Raw genomic sequence first — 22744 nt, 5'->3', positions numbered from 1 at the left:
TACGTTGCATAATTTCTGTCCATTGTAGCAAATAAATCCTGACAGTGAATTAAAAATCCATTGCTTCTTACAAAGCTGATTTATGAGTTTCCCCCAGTTTGCAGTACCTGATGTATGGAAATAGTTGTTATATTTAGGGAGTAAGCTGTAGCTCCAGTCAGTTAGGGTGGTACTCCCTCGGAAGATAGGAAAGCTGGTTGTAGGGAGAGCAAGAGCTTCCATCTTGCTAGGTCTCAGGACTAGCTCAAGACCATCCCTCTTTGGTGGCCTTTTTGAGTATCACTCTGCCAACATTCTCCCCCTGGCATATTTCTTAGACTGTCCACTGTATGCTAAACTTCATGCACTTTACATACCATACATCATACCTTACTACAACATGGGTTGGTGCCAGCAAAGACATGTGGCCAGAAATCTCTGCCCCCACTACCTAGTAGGGGACATGAGGGGGGGTATGAGGTGGGCTTGTGGCTGTGCGGGCAGGGTCCGTGGTCTGTTTCTACCTTTTATTTATTCCAACCATGGCTTAGAGAGGCTGCTAGAGATTGAGCAGTGTGGATTGCCACCATTAGGTGACCAAGGGAGATATGTTAACATGTTAAAGCCTTTATTAATGTGAATGAACACATCCTTTTCACATAAAGCTCATTCTCCGCTAATGTTCTCCCCCAGATCTATCTTGCCAAAGGTGAAGTCCCTGCAGAGGGCTACAAATTTTTCATTGAAGAGCTTCTAGCAACCATCCGGGAGGACATCGCTGACTGCGTGGAAAATGCCTATGACCGAATACGGCCAGAGGATATTGGAAAGATGCTATACCTTTCTGGAACCAAGGAGATTCTGGAATACTGTTCTCAACGGGGGTGGGAAGTGGGAGGGGATGGGTATTTACAGTTCAAGAAGGAGGTTAGGAAGAGTGATGATGCCATCCCATCAAAGGAGCTGGCACACCAAATGATTAACTATGCTAGAGAGATGGAGCAGATTGTTTAGGTGGCAGAGCATGTTCTTATATACAGTACATTATTAGCCCCTTCAGTTCATTAACATGGTTTTTATTACATTCTTGCTCATTCCTGGCACTTTTGGTTTGGAAAAGTACCCTAGCAGCACAGGAGCCATTGGAGACCCTGCCAAACCTCTTCATTTCACGTCTCCCAAACTGAATAAAAGTGACTGGTAATAGCAGGAATAAACTTTCATCAGATTGAAGAGATTAATGACTAGAACTTTATTGACCCAGTATGTGTGGAAGATTGAACTTGTGCTGTAGTAGAACCTTGACTGGCTTAATCTTTTCAGTTTTGTGACATAGTATTTTTAAATTTTGTTGTGGTTGTATCCAGGTAATTTTATTCAGGGTAGGACAGACTTTTTGAACTTGAGGGGTTAGATTGAGCCTTCATTAACCCTTTCAGTATGTGAGGCCTATCAAAAAGTTTGATAAATTGTCTGGATGTAGGAAGAATATAGATGAAAATAAGTTATCTAAGTGCAGGAGTTGACCATATGCCCACTCCCACCCATATATTATCATAAACGTTAGATATGGTGAGATCTGAACATATCTTTATTTTTATGGTGCTTATAAATTTGTATCACTCTCATCTTAAATGTCAGGACCAACTTGCCTAGCCCCGGGCTCATGGGGCAATGTAGGATTGGATGATGGATGGATGGATAAATTTTATGTTTATTCATGGAACTAACACCCCTTAGCTATTTTCCAAGTTTCTTCTCTCTCACTCTCACCAACGTACCTTTTCTTAGCATTTGCACTCTTATCTTTGTATCAGCTTCTTGCCTTACATCACACTAAATTGCTTTATTTATTTATCTTTTTTCTGAGGATTTTTGCGTTGTCCTGATTGTGGTCAGTTTTGCTCTTGTGTAAGTTAACCCAGCCAGTCCAGTGACATAAGGCCATTCAGTTCAGTGACATAAACGCATTCAGTCTGGTGTTATAAATCCGTTCAGTCCAGTGATACATATATTTTAAGTTCATGCCACTTCCATCCAATTATAATCTTTTTAGGGGAGACTTTTTGTTGTAAAGAGAGTAATAAAGGCAGAATCTAATCCTCAGTTTTGAGTAGTCTCTCCTTAGGTGAATGGAATCATCTGGGGATAGCAAGAATGAAATATAAATTATGTGGTTGAAGTGAAGGGGTTAACTCCAGATCACTGAGTTGTTAACTGTTTAACTTAAGACCACTGAACCTGTCCAACTTTTTTTTTTCAGTGTGTTAGATATATCATTACACAAAGTGTTGCCATTAGTCTTTGCTATCTTTTTTTTTTAATTTTGTGTGTATTAACTTTGTAATAAATTGTAAAATTTTTTCCTTTGAGTTTTAGTTTGGTGGGGGCACTCGCCATCCACTCCCTCAGTGTAATGTTGCTCTTGGGTGCCTGCCCTTTCCTCTCATCCTTCCTGCTTTCCATCCTTCCTTGATTCTTACCTCTTCCTTTTAGCTTATCACTCAGTGTGGAGTCAGTGTGGGTGACTCCACACTGAGTGACAAGCTAAAAGGTTTCCTGTACACCAGGAAACCATTTACTGCACTGGGTGGTAACCATAAAACTAAATTATGGCACCTGGTGGTTTAGTGGGCAATTAAAGCACTCCACTTGAATTGAGCTGGTGCAGGTTTATATCGAGGGGGTGGGTGGGGTTAATTGCTCACGTAATGCAACTTGGATGGATGAGGTTAGTCACTCTCATCTAAAATGTCAGGACCAACTTGCCTAACCCTGGGCTCCTATGCTCCCCATGTGACAACACTGGATTAGATGATGAAGGAATGAATGAATGATGAGTTTTATTTACCGGTACTGAGAGAGACAGGATTGAAGCATTTGGCAATAGATACTGTAGACAAAAGTTCATTGATCAGCTAAGTTTGTATATTTGGTAATTATCTTAATTTTTATATACTTGGCAGTGGCATAGTTTTAAAAACTGGCAGTAGTGCCAAATACCCACGTAGTCTGTGGGGGCACCCATCATCCACCCACTTGATTTTGGAGTAGTTGTACATTGAGTGGCGAGCCAAATTATTTCCTGTAAACTAGGAAATCATTTAATATGCTGGGTAACCTTAAAACCAAAAAACACATGTTCCCTACATGTCAACAAGTGGGCTGGTGGAGGGTTAGTGTCCCTCCCTGGTAAATGACCAACTAAAGACACGAACAATAAACCTCGGATGAGGACGGAGAAGGACCAGGCAAAGGACATGGTTCAGATTGCAACATGTGATGTAAGGGGTGTGAATGATGAGGTGAGAGGGAGAGAGATTATTCAGGTACTTGAGGGTGCAAAAGTGGACACATGTAGATTAACTTAGACTAAATGGAGAGGTGAGAGTGGGAGTATGGATGGGGTATATGAGTAGAAGTAGGTGAGAACGAGAGGGCAAAAGAGGGTGTATGTATTGTTGTGTGCAAGAGATGAAAGGAGAATATAAGAGAGTATAGATCAGTTGCTTCGTGAATTGTGTGGGTAAGATTTAAAGTAGGATTACCAACGTGGATGATTGTGTGTGTGTGTATGTGCCAACTCAAGATCGTTCAAGCAGAATGAAAGAAGAGTTCTGGGCAAATGTGGAAGCATGTATGGAAAAGATTGAGAGGAATGAGAGAGTTTTTGATTGGAGATCTATCTATCTACAGCATATATCTAAGCTGCTTCCCCCAAAGAAAGGGAGGTAGCCGAGACAGGACAACACGCTCCCAGTTTACTCATCCAAACACACATTTATTCATACCTTATCCCCAAGGGAAGAAGGGACAGATCCTCATCGCACCACACCACACGAGGGTCAATTGTGCAGTGTAATCAGCAACATCCGCAGCAGGGTCCGACAGCAGAGCTGGTTTACCCCTGCCACATCATAATGAACCCATCCTCTTACCCGCACGTGACCTGATCAGCTGATCAGACCCAATGTGGGAGAGTATCCCCTCAGAGCTACAACAAGATTTATTCATTCACAATGTCTCCAGTCATTCCTATCACACGCAGCCACTCTTACTTGCTCAACAGACATCCCCCTTGCATCTAACGCCCTCTTCCCACTGTCCATCCATCCTATTTGTGGTCTTCCTCTCAGCCTTACACCTCCCACGTCCGATCTAGTTATCTTTTTCACCAATCGCTCTTCATCTATTCTCTCCATATGCCCAAACCATCACAGCACACTCTGCTCAACTCGATCAGCCATTTCCCACATAACTCCAGTTCTTGTTTGCACTTCATCATTTCTTACTTGATCCGTACACGTAACTTCACACCTACTCCTCAGACACCTCATCTCCATTACATTCAAACTCTTCTTCTCTGCTACACCCATATTCCATGTTTCAGTCCCTTATAATGCAGTTGGTACCACTACACCCTCATACAGCTTTCTCTTTACATCCATTCTAAGCAAACAACATCTAAACACTTTTTTCATTCCTCCCAGCACCTTTCCTGCTTCATTCATTCTAAACTTCACTTCTACATCTATTCTTCCATTTACAGCAACATGTGACCCAAAATACTTAAAACATTCTACCTCCTCAAGCAACTCACCATTCACAACTATATTCATCCTCCTACCATCTACCAACCTTGTACACTTCATCATTCATTTACTCTCAATTTCCCCCTTTCACACACCCTTCCACACTCCTATACCAACTGTCTCAATATCTCCTCCGAATCGCCACCAGTGCAGTGTCAACCGCAAACAGCAGCTGCTTCAGATTCCACTCCCTACCATCAGCATTCACCAGACTCAAACCTCCACCTGACACTCTCACATTCACCTCCCTTACATCCATCCATCCATCATCCAATCTCACCTTGCCCCAAGAGGAGCATAGCAGCCCGGGGCAAGGCATGTTGGTCCTGACATCTAAGATGAGAGTGACCAGCCTCACTCATTCCTGAGTGGCATTACGTGAGCAATAACCCCAACCATCCCTTGAATATAAACCTTCATCGGCTCAATCCGATTGGAGCGCCGCAATTACCCATTAAACCACCAGGTGCCATAATGTGGTTATATGGTTACCACCCAGCCTAGTAAATGGTTTCCTCATGTACAGGAAACCATTTGGCTTGTCACTCAGTGTAGAGTCACCCATAGGCAGAAGAAGAGGAAAGAATGAAGGAAAGACAGACAAATGAGGTAGTGTAAAGTCACCCGCAGGCAGAAGAATGAGGAAAGAATGAAGTAAAGAAAGACAGAAGAGGAAGGAAGGAAAGGAGAGAGGAGAGGAAAGGGCAGACACCCGAGAGCAGCACTATATCAAATGAGTGGATGGTGAGCGCCCCCACCTACCACGAACACGATCCATATAAATATTAAAATGCCAGGAATAGTGACTGAGGGCAACACGACATCCCCGGGAGGAGCCTACGGAGGGGCAGACAGAGTGCGACCCAACCCCAGGCGACAGGGACATAAGTCCGCCCGGGCTGCTTGCCCCTATGACCCAGAACTCACCCGCCGCCACCATAGCAGGAAAAGGAGACTACCTTGCGGGCAAGCTAACCCTCGACAGGATTGGGGTGGAGCTACTCCTATAGCTCCAGGCAGCACCCCTGCGACGGCCGGTAGCTGCGCCCTTTTCGAGACGGCCTGCAGCTGCTCACCCCTCCTTCAGGAGATGGCTGGTAGCCGCTCACCCCTCCCTCAGGAGACGGCCGGTAGCCGCTCCGAAGGTGCCATTGAGATGGCCGGCAGCCGCTCACCACTCCTTCAGGAGACGGCTGGTAGCCGCTCCTGCCTTCATCAGAAGATAGCCGGTATAGCCACTCTGAAGGTGCCTCTGAGACAGCTGGTAGCCACTCCTGCCTTCGTCAGGAGATGACTGATAGCCGCCCCGAAGGTGCCATTGAGACGGCCGGCAGCCACTCACCCCTCCTTCAGGAGACAGCTGGTAGCAACTCCCGCCTTAGTCAGGAGACGACTGGTAGCCGCCCTCAAGGTGCTCCTGAGACAGCCGGTAGCCACTCTGAAGGTGCCCCTGAGATGGCCGGTAGCCACTCACCCCTCCCTCAGGAGAAGGCCGGTAGCTGCTCCCACCTTCGTCAGGAGACAGCCAGTAGCCGCTCTGAAGGTGCCCTTGAGACTGCCAGCAGCCACTCACCCCTCCTTCAGGAGACGGCCGGTAGCCACTCCCGCCTTTGTCAGAAGACGGCAGGTAGCCACTCTGAAGGTGCCCTTGAGACGGCCAGTAGCTGCTCACCCCTCCTTCAGGAGATGGCTGGTAGCCACTCCCGCCTTCATCAGGAGACGGCTGGTAGCTCCTCTGAAGGTGCCCTTGAGACAGCAGGTAGCCGCTCACCCCTCCTTCAGGAGACAGTTGGTAGTTGCTCCTCCAAATGGGCCACGGCCAGTAGCCGGGCTTCAGCAATGGCCAGAAGCCGCGCCCCTAAAAGGCCATGGCCAGCAGCCAGGCCCCACAGCAGGAGACGGCCAGAAGCCACTCCTCCGTCAGGTGCTGCCACACCCCCACAATGTGACGACTTTCAGGAGGAGGGTCCCAGTCCCGAGGACCTGTGAAGAGGCCCTGTGCTATCCCCAGTGTTGTTCTCTGCCCAGCCGACTCCAGAGGGACCCTACCTGATGGACTCTGACGAAGGCTGATGCCGCAGCTCACCCCCGATGGCGTCCCCGACGGCAGGAGACCACAACCACCGGGCCCCCGAGGCCACCCCCAGGACCCCCGGGCAAGGCTTCTCCCCATCCCGATGCAGATGACCCTCGTCCTCCCTCAGGTGCTTGAGTGAGCGCTTCATGAGGCTTTTTGGCTCCAGCCCTGAGGTCCGCACTCCAGCTCCCAGCCCCGACAGTGCAGGGACTTTCGCCGCCCACAGCCCCAGACCAGAGAGGACGCCCCCACGAATGATCTTGTGGCCCCTGGACACAAAGGCCACAGACGGGACTCAGCTCCCATCAGGAGTTGGGCTGTGAGTTGTCTCGTCGCCCCCCTAACCACGCCGCCGCCCCACTGACAGTGAGTGACAGTGAAAGTGCAGTGACAGTGTAATCGTGACCTGAATATTGGGCAGTATACTATCCGAGGGAATCTAAGTCCAAGGCCTATTAATGTGTGATAGTTACGGTCCAGGCAGATGGTGAAATAGTGAGAGTGAGAAGGAAGATCTAATTAGAGTGCAGTGATTTCAGTGAACATCAGATTCGGCCTTCATAGCGTGATTCCTCTGCGATACTGGACCTGTGAATAAGTTGCCCAGCCTAAGCGCAGTGTACAGTATACTTCCCTCAAAGTGACCGTGACCTATTCCCCTGCCCAAAAGACCTCAAACACTGTTCGTTGTGCTGTTCACCTGCTATCCTGAACTATTGTCTATGTAATGCTAGGTGAAATTAGGCTCGACTTCTTGTTCCTATTACACCTAACGTGGAGCGGGGTCCTCTTTCAAGACTGGAGCTTAGTGCAATAAAGAGAGGCAGGACACAAAAACTCTAGGCAACAACCTTTACACGTACAGTATATTACCACAATCAGACACAGGACAAGTCAGCAGATACTACAGCACAATACATAGCAATATAAAACCTTATCAAGGATATGGGTATCTCGCAGGATACTTGCTTCTCTGACAGTAATGACAACACAATCAATCCTAGTGTATCAAGGGTGCAGTGAATGTAGGCGCCCGCGGGAGGCGCGGGGGGGGCGAGTCCCAGGAGGAGAAGATAGGGGACTGTAAGGAGAGTGACTTGTGACGGCTAGGGGAAAGTTATGGTAATACTGGAGAGAGGCAGATATTAGCCGTGAAGTTTATACGGTTTCCACTGGCCAAGGGACTTTGGTAATTGATTTTATTCTTGATTCACACTTACTCGGGATATTGGGATGAGAGGGAGTGATATACAAGATGTATGGGCAGCGTGGGGGAGGGAGAGAATACCATTAATACTCTCTTTCACAATATTCCTTTAGAGCTCACAGTAATAGGGGTATGTCATTACAGAGGAATCTCCAGGCGGCACAGGCTTACTAATTGTATAAAAGGGACGTCACTCATAAATATAGTTCATCAGATCTTGTTCCACACACTCGTCCTTTAGTTTCTCGCTGTGATCTTATTCGCCCCGATATTCACTATATCGAGTCACTGCACAATACTTATACTAGGGGAAATCACACTTAACGTAAATCACTCGTACTGTAGTATCACACGTATTCATCATGGGGATGGGCGGGAACATGTCGTCGGCGATCCTGCCGGGCTAGGGGCACCGCCAATGTGAGGCGTGCCAAGAGGGCACGGGATAACTCGTAAGGTCGTCCTCTCGCGTCCTGGGCTACCCGTGGCTTCCGGGCTGGGCTCAGGAGTGTGGCCCTCGGGACTGGGGCCGAATAGCTCCAGGAACCTCTGTTGTAAGTCTCGGCCTGTAGGGAGAGCCTTACGGCGTCGTGGGGGCATAGGGATATCGCGCCAGGGTGTCCTGGGGAGAACCGAGTGAGACTGCGGACTGCGGTCTCCAGCGTCTAGGGGCGCCGACAGAGGAGGGCTGCGGCAGCGACTTCCACTGGGGCCCGTCAGGTGCGTCTGCTTTAGAGCCAGATGTAGGGAGCAGAGGCCAGGGGAGGCTGTGAGGCTTGTCTGGGTCACTCTGGGATGGGAAGCCTGGGCTCTAGTCTCCTGCCATAGTGACGTCTCTCTCCTTACCTCTTCCTGCACACCCTCGGAGCAACAATAGATCGTCTCACAAGGAAGGGAGCGACAATAGACTGTCTCTACCAAGACACTCTCGGAGTGACAATAGGTCGTCTCACGAGGAGGGGAGCGAAAATAGGCCGTCTCTATCGGAGCACTGTCGGAGCAACCATAGATCGTCTCACGAGGATGGGAGCGACAATAGGCCGTCTCTACCGGAGCACTGTCGGAGCGACCATAGATCGTCTCACGAGGATGGGAGCGACAATAGGCCGTCTCTACCAGAGCACTTTCGGAGCGACCATAGATCGTCTCACGATGAGGGGAGCGACCATAGGCCGTCTCTATCGGAGCACTTTCGGAGCGACCATAGATCATCTCACGATGAGGGGAGCGACCATAGGCCGTCTCTACCGGAGCACTGTCGGAGCAACCGTAGATCGTCTCACGAGGATGGGAGCGACAATAGGCCGTCTCTACCGGAGCACTTTCGGAGCGACCATAGATCGTCTCACGAGGATGGGAGCGACCATAGGCCATCTCTACCGGAGGGGCGATGTCTGGAGTGCCTATGACAATTCCACCCCTAGCTGGTTCAACAATCCCACTCCGTGAAGGTAGTGTCTTTCTCCTACGGCGGCGATGGCGTGGTGGCTGCATGACATAGGGGCACAAAGCCCGGGCTGACATATGTCGCTGTTGCCGGGAGTGGTTCTGACTGGTGGCGGCTACCCCGTGGGGTCCGTGTGGGGGTGTCGGTACATTCTCGGGCATACTGAGCTGTATTTTGCTTGCCCCGTTGTCGGGGGCACTATGGTATATTTCGGGGGCACTGTTCTTTAAGTCACGCATTTTACCACTCTCCCCCTGTAAAAAGTCACGTCCTCGTGGCTGGAGGTGGAATGCTTGTGTGTTGGAGGTGGTGTACACGGGCTGGAGGTGTTGCAGCACAGTTTGCCAGGCGACGGTGTAGGGGTTTTCTTCTTGTTCTGGGTCGCAGGTGAGGAAGAGTGTGGAGGCGGTGGTGGTAGACTGGAGGAGGGTTAGCAGGTGGTGTGGCCCGCGGAGTCTGTGGTTCCTGCCAAGGGTAGGCGCCCATACGGCCCGCTTCACTCTCATCTTGCTTGGTGTGGCTGTCGGTGTGGTTGGAAGCTGAATGCTGGATACCGAGGGTAAGGGCCGGGTTTTGTGCCGTGGTAATGCGGCGTTGAGTCTCTGGGGAGTACAGGTAGAGGAGATTTGGGCCTGATGTAGCTTGATGGTGTGAAGTCGTGGAGAGGTGGGTGGTGTAGGGGTGTGGGTGTATCGGGTGGGTGGGCATGAGAGTCGGCCGGAGGGGGTTGTGGTGGTGGTTCTGAGGGTGGGTGTGGGTGGGGAAGTAGGCGTGCGGGGTGGGCGGGGTCGGTTAGCACGGGCTGTTGCGCGAGTTGGGGGCGCGGTGGAAGGTGAGATCGTCGGAGTGGGCGTGCGTAGGTGTGGAGGGAAGAGGGCGGTGGTAGTGGGTTGTTCTGTGGGATTGGCGGGGTGGGCGGGGCACGTGGGCTTGGGTGGAAAGGGTGGGGCGGCGGGTGAGCGGTGTGTGGTGGGTGAGATGTCAGGTGAGATGCGGGGGGTGGTGGAGGCGGTGGAGGCTGAGGTGGTAGGGGAGGTGGAGGGGGATGGCGTGGAGGAAACATAGCACTCGTATGTGGAAGTGACAGGCAGTGCGGGAGCAGGGGGAGGTTGAGGGTGTGGTGTCGGTAGCGGTGGTGAGGTGGTAGGAGAGTTGGCTTGGAGGGTAGGTGGCGAGGAGGGAGTGCGATCTTGTGGCGCCATCCTGGTGTTTGGTGGTGAGGTGGTTTGGGCGGTAGCAGGGTTCTGTGCTAGTGGTGTGGGGTGGGCGGTGGGTACGAAGCTAGGGGATGGTGCGGGTGTGGGAGTGATGGCGGACGGTGTGCGGTGCTGGAACCGTGGTGGCTTGTCAGGGGCTGTGGAGTGGGATGTGGCAGGTGGTGTGTGTCGTCGGAGGCAAGGAAAGGTGGGGTGAGGTGTAGGGGGAGAGGGAGCCGGTGGTGGTGGGGAGATGCGGCCTCGCGGGGTTGTCTGAATGTTCGGGGATGGGGCGGTGCAGGTGGTAGCAGGGGGCTGAGCTCGTGAGAGAGTGATGGGTGGTGGGGTGCGGGGTGTGGTGGGTGGCGAGGCATCTGGTGGGGTTATTGGGGACGAGGTGGTGGTCCGTGGGGATGGTGAGGTTGAAGGTGGGGTAGGGGAGGTGAGCGAGGAAAAAAAGGTGGGTGGGGATGAGGAGGAGGGTGTGATAGGGAAGGTGAATGAGTTAACCATGTGGGCGGGGAAAGCGAGCGGTGGTGAAGTGATGGTGGTGGGTGGTGCGGGGTGGTAGGTGGAAGGCAGTAGACAGGGGGAGGTGGTTTTAGGAAGTAGGTTAGGGGAAGATGAGGAGAGGGTCCTAGGAGGCCTGTGAAGAGGGAGGCCGGTTTTGTGTTGAGGGGGTATGGTGGTGTGTGGGGTGGGAAGGTCAGAACTAGGGGCAGGAATAGGGGAAGGTAGAACAGAAGAGATAGTGAGAGGGGAGGAAAAGGAAAGATAACGTTCTCCCCTGTCGTAGACTGGGGGAGAGGTGAGGTGGCCCCCGTCATTACGGTGGGATGCGGGGGCAGTGGGGGGGCGCTTTTTATGTTTCCCTTTTTGTATTTTCTTCCCCTGAGGCTTAGGGGAATTTGCGTATGGTGGGGAGGTTTGTAAGCGCCCTCGTGTCATTTGGCTGCACTGGGCAGCTTCTAGCTGCTCACGGATGTCGTGGATCGGGCATCCGTGGTAGCACAGAGAAAATTCCCACGGGTTGACGGTGATGAGGTCAACGGGGAATTGATTTATTTCGCCGATGCGTTGAGGGGTGGCATGGACGGCTAAAAGGCGCCTCATTAAACTGATATCTTTATCCAGGTCTCCCGTCGGTTCGTGTATTATGAAATGTTCTTTAATATAATCGGGGAGAATCCTGAGGAGTGTATGAAACGTGAGTTGTTCCCGGGTTTGTTCATCTGCCTCCGGGTAGGCAGTGGTGACTCGGCGTCTTGCCAGAGTTAGGGTATCATTTAGATTCCCGTCAAATTTTAGACTATCCAGTTGGGATAGTGCCTCCACTTTCCCTAATGATAGGGTGATGGCTTGTACAGTGAACTTTGTAAAGTTCTGCCAGGTGAGCTCCGGGATGATTTTCGGTGCTATGGTCGCCGCCGCTTTACCCAACGTGGTAGTGTGATTGCAATTTTTTGTTGGTCATTTTCAAAGCCAATATCCAGTAAGGGTTTAGTTATTGCCAGATATGTGTGTATATCATACTGGTCGGGGTCAAATTTGGGTAACTGAACGTGCGGTTTAGTTGCCATTTTTCCAAATATTCCTGATTACCTCTCTTTTACGCCCGGGTCTAGAACCACCGCATGGCCACCAGTGTAATGCGAGGTGAAATTAGGCTCGACTTCTCGTTCCTATTACACCTAACGTGGAGCGGGGTCCTCTTTCGAGACCGGAGCTTAGTGCAATAAAGAGAGGCAGGACACAAAAACTCTAGGCAACAACCTTTACACGTACAGTATATTACCACAATCAGACACAGGACAAATCAGCAGATATTACAGCACAATACATAGCAATATAAAACCTTATCTAGGATATGGGTATCTCGCAGGATACTTGCTTCTCTGACAGTAATGACAACACAATCAATCCTAGTGTATCAAGGGTGCAGTGAATGTAGGCGCCCGCGGGAGGCGCGGGGGGGGCGAGTCCCAGGAGGAGAAGATAGGGGACTGTAAGGAGAGTGACTTGTGACGGCTAGGGGAAAGTTATGGTAATACTGGAGAGAGGCAGATATTAGCCGTGAAGTTTATACGGTTTCCACTGGCCAAGGGACTTTGGTAATTGATTTTATTCTTGATTCACACTTACTCGGGATATTGGGATGAGAGGGAGTGATATACAAGATGTATGGGCAGCGTGGGGGAGGGAGAGAATACCATTAATACTCTCTTTCACAATATTCCTTTAGAGCTCACAGTAATAGGGGTATGTCATTACAGAGGAATCTCCAGGCGGCACAGGCTTACTAATTGTATAAAAGGGACGTCACTCATAAATATAGTTCATCAGATCTTGTTCCACACACTCGTCCTTTAGTTTCTCGCTGTGATCTTATTCGCCCCGATATTCACTATATCGAGTCACTGCACAATACTTATACTAGGGGAAATCACACTTAACGTAAATCACTCGTACTGTAGTATCACACGTATTCATCATGGGGATGGGCGGGAACATGTCGTCGGCGATCCTGCCGGGCTAGGGGCACCGCCAATGTGAGGCGTGCCAAGAGGGCACGGGATAACTCGTAAGGTCGTCCTCTCGCGTCCTGGGCTACCCGTGGCTTCCGGGCTGGGCTCAGAAGTGTGGCCCTCGGGACTGGGGCCGAATAGCTCCAGGAACCTCTGTTGTAAGTCTCGGCCTGTAGGGAGAGCCTTACGGCGTCGTGGGGGCATAGGGATATCGCGCCAGGGTGTCCTGGGGAGAACCGAGTGAGACTGCAGACTGCGGTCTCCAGCATCTAGGGGCGCCGACAGAGGAGGGCTGCGGCAGCGACTTCCACTGGGGCCCGTCAGGTGCGTCTGCTCTAGAGCCAGACGTAGGAAGCAGAGGCCAGGGGAGGCTGTGAGGCTTGTCTGGGTCACTCTGGGATGGGAGGCCTGGGCTCTAGTCTCCTGCTGTAGTGACTTCTCTCTCCTTACCTCTTCCTACACACCCTCGGAGCAACAATAGGTCGTCTCACAAGGAAGGGAGCGACAATAGGCCGTCTCTACCAAGACACTCTCAGAGCGACAATAGGTCGTCTCACGAGGAGGGGAGCGACAATAGGCCGTCTCTACCAGAGCACTGTCGGAGCGACCATAGATCGTCTCACGAGGATGGGAGCGATAATAGGCCGTCTCTACCGAAGCACTGTCGGAGCGACCATAGATCGTCTCACGAGGATGGGAGCGACCATAGGCCGTCTCTGCCGGAGCACTTTCGGAGCGACCATAGATCGTCTCACGAGGATGGGAGCGACAATAGGCCGTCTCTACCGGAGCACTTCCGGAGTGACCATAGATCGTCTCACGAGGATGGGAGCGACCATAGGCCGTCTCTACCAGAGGGGCGCCGTCTGGAGTGCCTATGACAACTCCACGCCTAGCTGGTTCAACAATCCCACTCCGTGAAGGTAGTGTCTTTCTCCTACGGCGGCGATGGCGTGGTGGTTGCGTGACATAGGGACGCATGGCCCGGGCTGACATATGTCGCTGTTGCCGGGAGTGGTTCTGACTGGTGGCGGCTACCCCGTGGGGTCCGTGTGGGGGTGTCGGTTCATTCTCGAGCATACTGAGCTGTATTTTGCTTGCCCCGTTGTCGGGGGCACTATGGTATATTTCGGGGGCACTGTTCTTTAAGTCACGCATTTTAGTCTAAATAGTATCCTGCGTGATATCCTGCCAATGATACTTGCATGTGACTTATAATTACCCAGATTCCTGTTGTTGTGACATCTACCTGTTCCACATATAGAATTTGTCAATACACGCGCAAGGTTCATGTTGCCTTGAGTTTCTGTGTCCTGCCTCTCTTTTATTTGTTTAAGCTCCGGTCTAGAAAGAGAACCCAGCTGCACATTAGGTCTTGAAGGGACGGGAAGCTGACCTTTAAATACCTAGCATAACAAATATTAACTAAGGCGACAACACGCTCTACTATTTACATAAAAACTTTTTACTCTTTTTAACAACCAGCTACCATCAAGTCCATACAATCTCAAAACAGCCCACAAAGCCTCCCTATTAAATCCATGTGTAATGGGGTGTATAGAAAGCCCACGTTGCTTAGAGGCAATATGGGGATCCTCTCTTTGGCTCAGTGATAACGTGCGCACATATGAAGCACAAGGTCCTAAGTTCAAATCCCGGCCAGACCAGTGATTAATTTGGTAAGTTTCAGTTTGATCCTTTACATTGGTTGGCAGCGGTGTGGGATGTGAGTCGAGGCCTTGAGGGCATTGATGCTATTGACAGTCTTACCTCCCGGGAGTGAGCTGTCTGTGTGGTTAGCTGGCTCCCCCAGTGGTGACCTCCAGTGTGCGACGCTACCATGTGTATTCGAAACTGACCAAATTAATCACCAGGGGGAGAAAAGAGTGATGTAATGGAGTGTATAAAAAGCCCGCATTGCTTAGAGGCAATCGTGGGGATCCTCTCTTTGGCTCAGTGGTAACGTGCGGCGTATGAGGCACGAGGGCCTGAGTTCAAGTCCCGGCCAGACCAGTAATTAATTTGTTAAGTTTCATTCCCACGTTTACACATGAACGCCCAAAACACATCCTTACCTTTCGCTAAATACTTTTCACACATATGTTTCACAGCAAACACCTTATCCACGCATCCACTCCCTGTCCTAAAGCCACACTGCTCATCATCAATCACTCCCTCTGTACCCTTTCTAACTCTTAACACTCTACCAAGTCTACCATACACATTACCCACAATACTCAACAGACTTATACAGTACCCCTAAAGCTAGTACTTTCATACTTATCACCCTTACGTTTATATATAAGAATCACACAAGCACTTGCCCACTCAGCTGGCACCATACCGCTCACAAAACCCACATTCAGCAGTCTTACTAACCACTCAATAATAGTCGCTGCACCACCTTCCAGGCATTCCACAGCACACCCATCCATACCCGCGGCTTTCCCTGCTTCCATCTCCTTTACTGCCTCCTGCACTTCTTCCATCGTGATCAATGAATCATTCAGCTCTCCTAACACATTTATTCCTTGCACCCTTCCATCTTTGGGGGATGAAGTACGTGAAAGGGTACAGCAGGGAAGAAAGGTTGTTGGTACACTGAAAGCAGTGATGAGAAATAGGGAGATGAGTATGGAAGTTAAGAAGTCACTGCATGATGGTATTGTGATCCCTACCCTGACGTATGGAAGCGAGGCGTGGACCTTGCAAGAGGGGAATAAGTCAAGAGTGAGAGCAGTGGAAATGAGTTACTTGAGAGGAGCATGTGGAGTGACGTGGAGGGACAGGTTGACGAATGAAGAAGTGAAGGAACGTTGTGGGGTAGATGTGGATGTGGTTGAAAAGATTAGGAGAAATACACTGAGGTGGTTTGGACATGTGGAGAGAATGGAGAATGAAAGACTGACTAAGAGGGTGTATGTAGGTGAGGTGGAGGGAGGGAGAGGGAGAGGTAGACCGAGGATGAGGTGGAGGGATGGAGTTGAGAGGTATATGAGGGAGGGGGGGTGAGTTGGGGGGAGGGGAGTCAAATGGTGGGTGACAGAGTGACTTGGAGGCGTTTTGTCTGTGGCCACCCTTTGCGGGATTAGGGCGTCGGGCTATAGATAGATAGATAGATAGACCCTTCCATCTGCCACAATCTCGGCCTCCCTTTCCTCCTCTACATTTAACAGTCTTTTAAAATACTCAGTCCATCTCGTCCTTACTGCATCCATCTTAATTAGCATTCTTCCATCCTCTTCTTTTACTCGCTCTTCCTTCCCAGATTCTCCCTTTCGCACAATTTTCACCTCCTACCAAAACATTTTCTTACCTCTCATCTTCTGCCACTATAGTATCTAAACTACGCACCGCCGCCGCCACCGGGCCAACCACCCTGCCACCCCCCACCCCCATACTGAGCCGCAGCCCCACCACCACCCCAGGAGGACACCATGGCTGGCCAGGTCAGGGTGAGGCTGATCCACAGCGAGAAGGGCACCGGGGCGCCCCCACCTTAAGTCCCTCTTCCACCCAGCCGACCCGACGACAACCAAGGAGGAAAAAGCAACGACCCTGCGAGAGGAGCATCCTTCACCAGGTTCGGGGTGGGACTGCTCCAGGAACAGTCCCAAGGAACGCCGCGGTAACGGCCACAGTACGTACTGGGGAGGGAGCGGCCACAGTACGCCCCTCAGTTGTTGCCCCCTGTAGCGCCGCCACAATGGCCACAGTACATGTGGGGAAAGGAGCGGCCACAGTACGCCCTTCAGCTACAATCACCCCAGGAGACGGCCTCGAAGCGTTAGCTATTGAGCGTGCTCCGACTGGCAAAGGAGGGAGGAGTGGAGCCGCGACAACAGCCACAGTACGTGTCGGGGAGGGAGCGGCCACATTACGCCCCTCATCCACTACCTTCTCCTCCTGCGGGAGCAACACCGCGGTAACGGCCCACAGTACGTACCGGGGAGGAAGCGGCCACAGTACCCCCCTCAGTTACGTCCCGTCAGGCAGGCAGAGCTGCGACACCGGTCACAGTACATGTCGGGGAGGGAGCAGCCACAGTACGCCCCTCATCTGCCTCTTCCTCCTTCAGGAGCAGCACTGCCACAACGGCCACAGTACATGCGGGGGAAGGAGCGGCCACAGTACGCCCTTCAGCTGCTACCCTTAGGGACTGCGAAACCGCCACAACGGCCATAGTACGTGTGGGGGAAGGAGCGGCCACAGTATGCCCTTCATTCGCAGTTTCTAGGGTTGTCCCGGAGGAGAAGGTCCCTTGCGCGGCCGATTCCCTACCTCTCGGCTGCGTGGGACACCCTTTTCTCTCTTCCTCCAGGTGTGGTTCCCCGGAGGTGCTGCTGTTCCAAAAGTGGTGGCAAGGTCCCGTCTCGGTCCTGCAGCCCACCCCTGGATGACACCAGCCCCTGACGGATGCCCGGCTGAGGAGGCGCCGCAGTCCACTCCTGACGGCGCCCCGCTCTATAGGTGACCATAGCATCCAGACTCCCAGGGCCGGTCGGCAGGCCCCAGAGCAGAACCGCTCAGGCCCCACTCTCCCACGGCCCTCCGCCCGGAGTAAGAGGCAGCAGGCCCGTCTACTGAAGCTGTTTGGCCCCAGCCCCGAGGGCCACCTATCAGGTGGGGGCCCCCTGACCGGAGGGCCTCCCTGCACCCCACCGACGAGGCCCCAGTACGAGGGCCGCCTATCAGGTCGAGGCCCCCAGACGGAAGGGCCTCCCTGCACCCCCATGACGAAGCAGGCCCGGGTAGTGACGCCCCTGCAGGTGGTACATTGCCTCCTGCAGGAGGGCTCCCCAGAAGGGCCCCCTCCCACGCCCGGACGCCACCTCTGTTAGCCCAGAGACCAGGGGCATAGTGGCGACTCCAGCGCACCTCTCGAGTCGTGCCTAAATGAGTGAAAGAGAGTGACAGTGGGACCGTGAAAATACAATATAAAGTGATGAACAGTGAATATCTATACAAGGGCAGAAATCAAGGGTCAGGAGCACGGATTGTGAGACAGAAACAGTTGTGATATATAGACAGTGTTGTGACTATACTAGTGGCGCACAGGAAAAAGACTAAGTCTACAGTAGTGCGTCCAGAGAAACAGTGTCGCTGCGGCCAAGGGACAATTCCGAGTGCCGCGACTTGCGCCATAACGAACTTATAGAAATATCGACCCAACTGCTCCATTATTCCATTCTTATTTAGCACATCTAGTAGAATGTATTAAATGTCTATTTATGCCTAAAAACTTACAACTGTACCGTGCCCTAGTGACTGATAGAATCTGTATAAGTGATCACCAGTATAATCTGTCCCCGACATCACTGTTGTGTTTGTGCACTGTGTATCTAACTCCAAACTCTGTCACCCTGTCCATTCTGTATCCAGTGTCTCTTTGTTTCATATTGTAAAGTGTGCTGAAATAAGGTAATAGATGTGTTAAGGTGTACTGCCGAGTTTTTATGCCCTGTTCCTTTGTTGGTGCTTTATTTCCGATCCGGAAAGAGGACCCCGCTCAGTCGCAGGCGTTTTTAGGACGAGAGGTCGGACTAAAAACACCCCGCATAACAGTATCACGCACAGACCTTTCCGCTCTATTTCTCATACCTTTCACATGACACGTACCTCATCCTTCCTCTGCAGCCACGCTTCATATGCAAGACTCTTCTCAGCCACAGCCATACTTACTTCTCGCACCACCATTCACTTCCCTTTCTTACACCACCAAGTCTCACATCACACACCTCTTCCGTATGCCCCATCACAGCACTCTTAAACAACTGCCCTTCTCCTCCACACTGCCATTTTCCTGATCTTTCACTGCGTTCCACGCAGATATATGAATAAAAAAATAGGAAGAAAGAAAGTGTAGGGAGAGATATGAATGAAAAAATAGGGAGAGTGAACGTGGATGGAGTAAAGTAGTTGGTGGGTGGGTTGTGCCTTCAGAAATGGATAAGAATGGCAGCGGACATTTGTAGACATTTGTGTGGGGAGGGGGCTCGTAATAGCCAAAACTCTCTTTAGGTACAAAATATGAGAAGGATGGGTGGTGAAATGAGTGAATGGAAGGCAATGACTGATTATGTGTGTGTGGATGAGAGAATGAGAAGGCTATGACACACCTAATGTCTGACTTGTCTCGTATCTCGTTGTTTTTAACAACGAAGGCCTTGGTTTTTAATGCATCAAAGACTCAGTTCGTAGTGGTAGTAGTAGAGATTCGCCTCCCCAAAACGGGGAGGACACGGGCAGAAAGAAGCCCGTCACGGTTGATGTTCTTACCTATAGCGGGCTAGAAACTAGCGAGGAGGTGGGTAGGCTGAGACCACCCCCAAAAGCACGGCTGCAGGAGTGCGTCCAATGACACACGCTGCATTCTGAAGTCTGTCTACCCTACCGGCAGGTCGGTTGCTCTAACTGGAACGGAGGTGGGCTGTTGCAGGACAGTCCAGAACATAATGAAGCAACTGTTGATCGCTGTGTTCAAGGCAGTGAGGGGATGGGTCAGGGTTCCTACCAGCCATCTGGCTGTAACAGGGAAAACCTAATCGCAAGCGGCGAAGACGCACTATAATATGATTGGGTGTGCCTGGGGTAACTGAGAGGGGTGTATAGGACGTCGCCGTCGCGTACCATTGCACTGAACATGAGCCCTCCCAAACTTGTGACTCATGTTCTTCCTGTGACACGTGGTCGATGGTGGCGATCACCTTGCGCCTGAGAATAGAGAGGCTGGGCCGCAAGGGAAACGTGATCCCAGGAAGAGAGCAGGCATGACGAGCAGCAACATCAGCACTTTCGTTCCCCATAATGCCAACATGTCCGGGTAGCCAGTGAAGAAAGATTTCACCACCTCTCCTATAGTAATGGAATCAGCCAAGGCCATGATGTTCGTGAACAGATGGACATTGTCATGGGAGCGGTGCACCATGAGGCCATGTAGGGAGGAGAGAGAGTCTGTGTGGATCACGACACGCTGAGAGAGGTGTCGATCAGCATGTCTAAGTACACCAAGTATGGCTACCAACTCAGTCTGGTATGCTGAAACTCCAGTGGATGTGCACCAAACCTCAACTTGGGTGCCACAGATCATTGCAGCACCTGCATTCCCATCAGCATCAACCGACCCATCAGCATAATAAATGGCAGAGTCTGGTGTATGTAGAGCTGCCACACGACAGAGACCGTCCTGGCATAGTACAGCGGGAAAAGAGGACCTGGGAATCCCCGACAAAAACAGAACGTACGTGAAATCTGAAGGCAGCCAAGGAGGTGCAGGGGAATAACCAGGACAGGGCAAATTGGGGGTCACCTATAATGGCATCAGATGCATCCAGGCGTTGAATGATGCCAGCAGCTGTAAGAATCCAGTCCCCTTCAGGGTGTGGATTTGGTGGTCGACACAGAGTATGCTGAAGTAATGCAGACACAGGAAGGTGGGGTCAGTGCCAGCAGAGTTGGGCAATGACAGCCATTGTACGTGCCCATATCCGGTACTTAAGGGACGGGAAGCCACTCTCAGCCCTGAGGTTGACAAGACGAGTCCATGGGGGTGCACCGAGCATGACACGCACAGCAGTGTTCTGGATGACCTCAAGAGAACTGCTAAGCTTCTCAGAGATGTCAATTAAGCAAAGCGCACTATAGTCCACTATCGAGCGGATAACATGCACGTAAAATGTTCTGAGGCCCCAGAATGAGGCCCCGAGAGAGCGACGACAGAGGGCTCTGAGGGCAGAGGTGCGGGTAGTGGCATGGTCTCGTAAGTAGTGGACATGGTGACCCAACGTCAACTGACTGTCAGACCAAACACCCAGGTATTGGTGATGGTAAACCAGACCTAGGTGATGACCCCCAAAAAGGAGAGGACGGTCAGGTGCATGTAAATTAAAATGGCAGGTATTTGGATTTATCAAGATTGACCTTGAGCCCAAGGTCACAGCACTTGTCATATAAGCGGGAGAAAGCGGTCGGTGCCTGGGCAAAACAGTCCCTGTGTGAGAAAACAAGTGCTAGGTCATCCGCATAACATAGTAATGTAACACCACGGCCATAGTTGGTGTTAAGGAGGCCCTCAATGAGAACATTAAACAGAAGAGGGCTCAGCACACTGCCCTGCGAAGTGCCGTTCTCGTGCAAATGAGAGGCAGAAATCTGACTTTGAAAGCGGACACGAGCTGACCGGCCGTGAAAGAAGTCCCTCACCCATGAGAGGAGTCTTCTTTCCACCCCTTTAGCCGCAAGGGCTGCCAGGACAGCACCAGAGTTGGCTATCTCAAAACCCTTCTCGAGATCGAGGAAAACAGCCATACCGTGACAGTGTCTCAGCGTGCCAAGAAAGGAAGCAAGACAGTGTGTTGTGCTTCTGCCTGGGAGATAGGCAAAAAGATGCGGATGTAAAGGGTCTAATCTCCACGCAAGATGAGAAAGCACAAGCCTTTCTGCAGTCTTGGCTATGCAGCTAAGAAGGGAAATCGGCCTCATGTTGGTTGGGTCACGAGGTTTTGGTGTGGAGTGAAAGATGGCTGTTTTCCACGATCTCGGGAGGCAACCTTCCACCCACGAACGATTGAATAAATCAAGGATAGTAGCTTTCCCAGTCAGGCCAGCATAAACTAGGAAGGAATACACCACACCATCACATCCGGCTACCGTATCCCGCCTATTACAAAGTGCCCTGTCGAGTTTGTGACTGGTGAAGAGGTGGTCGACAATATCCGGGCGAGAGCAGGCAGCCTCAATTGCCTCCATCCAAGGGCCTGCAAAGTGCGCCTGCAAGTCCCTAACAGCTTGTGGTAGGACTGTAGTGGTTGTACGCACTGCAAAGAGGGCCACAAGACGTTCGGCCTCACCAGCTGGATCAGGTGGGATGGTGGTCTGGGAAGCCGGGGTTTGGACACACATTTAATTTGAGCCCACATCTCTTTGAGGGTGGAGTGGGAGCCTAGGGATCGGCACCATTATGTCCAAGCCTCCTCCCGGATGCGGCGTTTTTTTTGTAAAACATGTCGCGCCACTGCAGACAGGTATTTCCTTGTTGGTGAGGAGGGCCGTCGACAGAATGCCTTATGGGCCGAGTTAAGCCGACGGTTTAGCTCTTGGACCCTCTCATCAAAGTACCAGTGATCCTTGATGAGGACAGTGGGGCTCTTCAAGGGAATACTGGCAGTAGCAGCACGATGCAGGGTGCGGGCGACATGCTCAGCATAGTCCTCGAGGGTAGACGGGGGAGCGACAGTGACTAAAGCGACCTCAACAGCCTCTGCGTACTCATGCCAGCATGCCCGACGGAGGTCCCAGGGTGGTGGAGGTGGTGGGGGAGGTGGAAGTGAGGCCACCAGGAGTTCCGTCACCAGAGCAAAATGGTCGCTGGTGAGGAATGGGTGTGGAGACCACCTGGACACACTGACAAGAGGAGAAGAGACAAAGGAGAGGTCAAGCCTACCACTGCTGACGTGGGTGGGCTCAGACAGATCATTTAAGAGGGATACTCCCACGATTTCCTCAAGGGCCATGGTGACATGACGACCTGCTTCGTTTGTTGGGATGGGCAAGGAGAGGACGGGATGGTGAGCGTTAAGGTCTTCCCCAGTAAAGGTGGACTCAGCTGTAACGTGAGCCATAATCTCCCCTAAATCTAAAGTCCCTCCCAGATTCTTATAGATGTTGAAAAGTGTCAGGGAGGTCAAGGCGAGATGCAGGACGACACCCTGCACCTCAACGC

The 22744-nt window shown here is 51.5% G+C and overlaps 1 protein-coding gene across 1 annotated transcript in view; it reads left to right on the top strand.

The window, feature by feature from the left end:
- The window catches only part of LOC145412949 (26S proteasome non-ATPase regulatory subunit 8-like), a 34434-nt gene extending 32108 nt beyond the window's left edge, over positions 1-2326 (top strand). The window contains exon 5 of the mRNA XM_080282768.1: positions 673-2326. Coding sequence (XP_080138894.1) covers positions 673-993 — 321 coding nt within the window. The 3' untranslated portion in view covers positions 994-2326. The remainder of the gene's footprint in view (positions 1-672) is intronic.
- Positions 2327-22744: the final 20418 nt, after the last annotated feature.

This window comes from Coenobita brevimanus, chromosome 94 (assembly GCF_032717465.1).
Source record: "Coenobita brevimanus isolate Jiangsu-jjx chromosome 94, ASM3271746v2, whole genome shotgun sequence".
Taxonomy (NCBI): domain Eukaryota; kingdom Metazoa; phylum Arthropoda; class Malacostraca; order Decapoda; family Coenobitidae; genus Coenobita; species Coenobita brevimanus.
Note: the sequence above shows the minus strand (reverse complement) of the source record. Positions and strands in the feature narration are given on the sequence as shown.